The following is a 6,586-nucleotide window of genomic DNA, read 5'->3' on the forward strand; positions in this document are numbered from 1 at the left end:
GTACAAATAATATTACTAGCCAGAAGACTCAGGAATAGGGATAAGGATAACCTCACCACCTACTTAGAGGAAATAACAGCTTTACGAAGTGAGGTTTTGGAGAACAGATTAGGTCAGACCACAATTGTGCAACAAATGGAACAAAAATTAGATGATAAGCTTGGCTCTATGTCCAACACACTAAAGACAGAGCTGTCTGATGAGATGCAGCGTATTTATGATAAGATAAACACAGAGAGATCCTCCATGTTTGAGGCCTTAGAGGCTAGGCTGTCAGAAGACCATGATGAACTAAAGAATATCTGTAGCCAGCTAGAAACTCAGATAGGCAATGTTACTCATCAACTAGATACAACGGTATGAAATACCCAGCATAGGGTTAAAGAATTGGACAATGCCATTCAATCAGTTATTGAAGCATCCAAGGTAGCAGATCATAAATTTGAGTCTAGATTTGAATGTTTGGAAGATAATTTACGGTACAGGGCTGACAGATTACATAGATCCATACGGTCGATTGCTGAGGCCTCAAAATCAACAAATCATGACCTCGAATCTAGACTCCAGTACCTAGAAGGCAGTTTCCATGCCATCCAGATGCTGCCTAAGGATGATCGTATTAAAGACCTAGAAAAACATGTAGATGAGCAGTTAGAGCAATTTACAGATTCACTAATGTGCTTGGAATCTTTTATGATTAAGGAGATTGAAACTTTTCAAAAGGATATCATTGCTAGGCTTAAAGATCATTGGGATGCCTCAGAAACAGAATCACTCCAATCCCAGGCACCTACTCCACCGAGGTATCGTGACTATTCTTCTAAGGTTGTTACTCATACACCTTTAATGTACCCAGCTACCATGGTAGAAAAGCCAGTTTCTAAAAAACACCCTCATGGACGAATGGCTTATGAATGACAACCTATACAGCTAAAGGATCTTAAAAATATTAAAGAATCAGTTGTCTCATATGGTCTCCATAGCCCATACATAAAACAGCTATTACATTCATGGGCTACCTTTAACAGGATGACACCCACAGATTGGGAATAATTGGTAACAGCTGTACTTGAGAATTCATGCCAAATCCAATGGAAGGCATTAATAAGGGAAGAGACAAAGCTCCTTGAGCATCAGGGCATAAAGAAAGGTTTTAAAGCCCCCCTAGAGCTTGGGTAGGAGAAGCCATCTCCAAAGGTTTAAAACGGCAACAAGAAATTAAAAGGTCTAGAGGTGAGGATGTAAGGACTTGGCAAGGAGAAGCATCTTACAGAGGTCAACATAGATACCAAGAGGCTAGAGGTTACTACTACTATGAATCAGAACCTTGGGTAGGAAGAGCCTTCCCCTGGAGACCACGAAGGCTCCAGGAACCTAGATGTTTCAACTGTGGTAAAATGGGACATACTAAGAGAAATTGTAGACAAAGTTAGGGGACATAGTGTGACTGCGTTTTCGCTTTCGGTTTCTCTTTTGGGCTTGCGTACAGACTGCTGCCACGCCAGCTGGCTAGGTCGCTCTCTAAGTAAAGCTTTTCCCTATTAAATACCCTTATATTTCTACCCGACTCTGTATTGGTTTTTTCCCACTATACATGTTGGTAGCTGAGAGCCATGTTTCTGTGGGATCCATGCCAATCTGTGCTTCCACCTGGGGCCATGGTGATATCCTGGCCGAGGCTGCTGCTGAGGACCATGGTCCTTCCACAGATAGGGTATTTGTTGATATCTCTGGCCCATGTTGTCACTAAAGGCCACATGGATGTCCAATATCTAGGTTGCCACCTATGACCATGTTGGTGTCCCAGGACTGTGTTGCTGCTGGCATCAAGCCAATTTGAGTGGCCAGTGCTGTCACCTGGAGCCATAGTATGGTCTGACCAGGGCTGCTGCTGAGGGCTATGTCTGGGTCTGTGGCCCTACAGCAGCTAGGGTCTGAGTTAATGTCCATGGCTCCTGTTACTACCAAGAGCAGTATGGAGGACTAGGGTCTGGTCACCAACCTGAGACCATGTGGGCCATGCCTCTGCCTGGGTCATACTGACCTGGAGGGCCGGGGCTGTCACCTGTGGCTATGGAGACATCTTGCTAGGTCCACTGCCTAGGGCTGTCTAGTTCTTTGGTTGTGCTGCAGTGGGGGCTTTGATGTTGTCCATGGCCCGTGTTAGCATAGAAGGTCATTGGAACCATGCTATGCTGAGACAGCTCTGCTATTCACTGGCCCTGGGATAGCTGGTCCTGCCCTTCACTGGATACTGCAGCAAGAGAGCAGAGCTGGCCCTGCCCCTCAGGAGAGAACAGGATATCCGAGAGGAGTCCCAGTGAGAAGCCATTATCAATGGTGTAGCAGAAACCAGAGGCCTCAAGCCAGATCAAGGATTCATGGCAATGAACACTTGCAAGATGATGTACTAAAGGGTAAAGTGTGTGACTCAATGGGCCACAAGGCAGCTTCCACAACAAGGTTCTTCTCTTTCTATTTTTGTTCTGTTTTGTTGTTGTGTTGAGTTTTGGGATTTTCTCTTAAACTGGTTTTGTTTTAGTAGGGAGACTGCAAGGGCAGAGAGAAGATATGAGGTGACAAGAAGATAAGTGGGATTGGAATGCATGATGTTAAACTCCACAGAGAATCAATAAACATTAAAAAGAAAGAGAGAGAGAAAGAGAACAAAAGAATGGAAGGAAGGAATCAAGGAGGGAGGGAGGGAGAGAGGGAGAAGGGGGGAAGGAAGGAAGAAAAAGAAAGAAAGAAAAATAAAGACAGACAGACAGATAGAAAGGAAACATGGAAGTCAGGTATGGTAGTACACACTTTTAGTCCCAGCACTTGGGTGGCAGAGGCAGACAGAGCTCTTCGAGTTTGAGGCCAACCTAGTCTACTTAGTGAGACCCCCCATCTAAAACAAGCAAACAAATCGTTTATATGCAGCTAGACAGTACTTATTGAGGTTGGAGAAATGGCTTGAGAGGTTGAATGCCTGTTACCATTCCAGAGTTCCCAGCACCCATATGGGTGGCTTACAACTGTCTGTCACTCCAAGACTGACCTGATGCTCTCTTTTTGCCTCCATGAGCAACCATATACATATGACACACAGGCCCATAAAACACACACACACAAACACACACACACATACACACACACACACAAGCATGCTCAAGTGCACATGCCCATATACTTATTTAAAAACAAAAGCCTAAATAATAGAAAGTAAATTACACACTATCAATTTTTTAAAGTTACAAATCATGTAAAAGCCCAAAACTCAGGGAGTATATTAAAGCTCCCAGAAGACAGACTCATGCTCATGCTCATGCTCAGTAGTTGGCCAACACAAAATGAATGTGTATCTTTGCAGACTTTTTGTCTCCTTTTTGCTTTGTTTGGGCATTCTTTTTGTCTTATTAAACTTTTGCTTGTATGTTTTACTTTCCATTTTTGTTTTGTTTTGGGTGGTGTGTTTCTTTTTTGTTTTAGAGAGAGAGCGCGCTCGCGAGCGCACTTGTAAAGTTGGATGGGTAGAGAGGTGGAAGAATTGGGAGGAGTTAGGAGAGGGTAAAACATTATCAAAATATATTGTATGAAAATGTTTTCAATTAAAGGAGTTTATAAGAAATACTTAAAATTCAGCCATGATAACAAAACTACATAAAAATATGCTTTAAAAAAAAAACTGGTTGTCTAGTGGTGCTTTAGGGGAGCTATTGCCAGGGAATGCCTCCTCTGGGAAAGGAAGTTAGTTTTCCTCAATGCACTAGTAAGTTATCTCCCCCAGATGCTGTTAAAGAAATAAAAATGAAAACAGTCAAACAACGTGCTTTCCTTTTGTTGTTTTTATTCCAATCTTCACTTGGTTGACATTCACAGAATGGTCTTAAGGTCCAAACTTTTCTAACTACTGAGGTAATATGAACCTCTTATTCTAGGGCTCTTTCTTGGTTGAAATAGAGGATCTACCCTAGGCTGATGACAGTTACTACTGAAGCTGGCTCTGCTTCTGATGGCTTTTACCGGAAGCTGCTATGGGTTCTCCTTTTCACCAGGAGAGTTTTTCTTCCAACGCGGGTGTTGCAGCGGTTATTCCGAGCCTTCTTTGTCAGACAAGCATCTGAGTTCCTGGAGATCTTTTCTTTCTTAGGATACGTGCCTTCCATTACCTTCGGGTTCTGCTTGTTACATTCCATCTTGTCTGCTTCCACGAACTTCTGATATTTCCTGTCCTGCAGATAGCATGGCCTCTCTTGCTGGGGTTCAGCTTCGTGGAGATGGAGCTCCCTGAGAATATCTACCCTTTGCTGTAGGATCTGACATTCGTTCTCCAGCAGGGCTGCGATCAAATGCAGCGAGTGCGTGTCATGGCTCAGCTTTTTTACCTGTGCCTCCAGCTCCTGTTTGGTTGACGGTTCGTTGTTGGCCTGGGTTTGGTAACAGATGTGATTGTTTTCAGAGGGTTCTCTCCTTTCTTTGTGGCTTTCCTGATACGACCTCATTAGATCACTGAGCTCGCGGTGTTGTATACTCCAGTGATCTGCTTCCTGCAGTAACTGCTCCATGTTGTTCCTGAGTCTTCTATATTCCCCATGAATGTGAAGGGATCCATACCGGCCTCTTTCTATGTTCAGATGCATGTCATCACAGCCTTTTTTCTCTTCTGAGTTGCATCGATCCCTTCTATGTGCTTGAATTGCGTTCTTAGCACTCTGGTTATGCAATATCATCTCCCGCCTCTTCTTCATGTTCTGTTCTTTCTCTAGTTGGAAATTAGTGAGCATATCTCTAAATCCCATTTTTTTTCTCCTATCAACACCTCTGATTTTAGGTTCTAACATATCCTCGGAAGTGCTGGCATCGTCAAAAGACTCCCTGACTTCTGTAGTCATCATCTCCTCATTGCCTGCTATACTTTTAAGAACATCTTTGACATCTTTTAAGAGATTGCTAAATTTCTGTACCAACCCTGTTCTTCCTAGTGGACGAATACTATCCTTTGGTGGTGGAAGGGAGCCCCAGCAGAAGGGGGGTAGTGATCCAATTTCAAGAAGGGAAATGGTGATCCCAGGATTTGCTGGTTCTGATAGTCCTTGCTTAATACAAGGAATAGAGTTAGGAGTTTGAGGTGAGGCAGGCATCTCAGATGAGCTGTCAGAACTGGCCATGAGGGCCCGAGGAAAGCAGAAAACCTTGGAGATTCCAGGAAGAACAGATGGCAGTCTCGTGTGAGTTGGTGGAGGAGATGGAACCAAGCAGGAGTTATGGACCAGAGTTAATGACTGAGACCAGGGAGGTGGTGTTCAGGTAGAAGGTGACATTTCAGACAGCCTAGGGGGAGGGGGTGGGAAGGGGGACCTGGAGCTTGGGCTCCATCTCCCTTCTGCTAGGCTTCTGGTATTGAGGACCTGGCAACTAGGTCTTTATTGTGTCATTGGCCCTCTAGGGCCTGTCCACACATTCTGTTTCTTTTGCATCACAATGGAAGTCTCCTAAATTCCTGACCACAGCTCAGACAACACAGCCAACCTTACTCAGAGATAAGACCTCTACAACACTCTTGCCCATCTCTTCTCTGCTAGGTGCTTCACCCTAAGGGCATTTCAGTATTTCCAACCTCACCCCCCACCCCCACCCTCACTATACCACTCTGTGGTATAGTGGCCAACCTAAACCACAGAGCCACCTAAGGGTATAGCTGAGAGAAACCTCATCAGGCCCTCACTCTGCCATGGAAGGGGGTGTTATTGCTCCTGCTACTATAAAAGAGTTAGGAATGCCTGGTGGTTTTGAATGGCCCCCATAGGCTCAAAGATTTGAATATTTTGTCACCAGGGAGTGGCACTATATGAATTAGGAGGTATGGTGTTGTTTGAGGAAGTGTGGCACCTAGGGTGGGCTTAGAAGTTTCAAAAAGCTCACTCCAAGTCCAGAGTCTCTCTCTTCCTGCTGCCTGCTGATCAGGGGGCAGAACTCTCAGCTACCATGTCTGCCCATGTGCTGCCATCCTTCCTGCCATGATGACAATGGACTGAACCTCTGAAACTGTAAGCAAGCCCCAATTAAATGCTGAACTTCCTACTCTTCCAGTCGGTGCTGTAAATTTGGTGATTTCTCTCAGTACCTGATTAAAACAACAATTTGTCTAAAATATTTGAAACAACTTGATCCAAAATGTTGCAGAAATGGAAAGCTCGCACTCAACCCTCATCCAACAAGCACCCTGAATAACCAGAATAGAATTATTCTGGAATAATAATTCCAGAAGCCAACATCAGCACAATGCTAGCATCTAAAGTAGTTAATAAAGTCAAGCCACTTAGTCATACTTAATAAAATCATCTGAGTCCTCCTGGGTTACCCAGTTCTTCTTCTGCTTCTGGATCACACTGTATTTCCTTGTCGTGTCTCCCTTCTTCCAGGACTTTCTTAATGGTGACCACAAATGTCTAATCAATTTCTAGGGTTACAAAATTTAGGTAAGAATGTCACAGAAGTGGAATGACCTCAGTTTGTGTGCCCTAAATCTAGTGACTCCATTTACTTGGGCTGTTGTCTTATCCATTGTGCAGTTACCATGCTTCCCTTTGTGATTAGC

The 6,586-nt window shown here is 44.1% G+C and overlaps 1 protein-coding gene across 1 annotated transcript; it reads right to left on the reverse strand.

Moving 5' to 3' along the window:
• Positions 1-4,007: 4,007 nt before the first annotated feature.
• Spz1 (spermatogenic leucine zipper 1) lies at positions 4,008-5,156 on the reverse strand. The gene has a single exon (XM_027401236.1). The coding sequence runs from the start codon at positions 5,154-5,156 to the stop codon at positions 4,008-4,010; it is 1,149 nt and encodes a 382-aa protein (XP_027257037.1).
• Between the last annotated feature and the right edge of the window lie 1,430 nt (positions 5,157-6,586).

The sequence above is a fragment of the Cricetulus griseus genome, chromosome 2, assembly GCF_003668045.3.
Source record: "Cricetulus griseus strain 17A/GY chromosome 2, alternate assembly CriGri-PICRH-1.0, whole genome shotgun sequence".
NCBI lineage: Eukaryota > Metazoa > Chordata > Mammalia > Rodentia > Cricetidae > Cricetulus > Cricetulus griseus.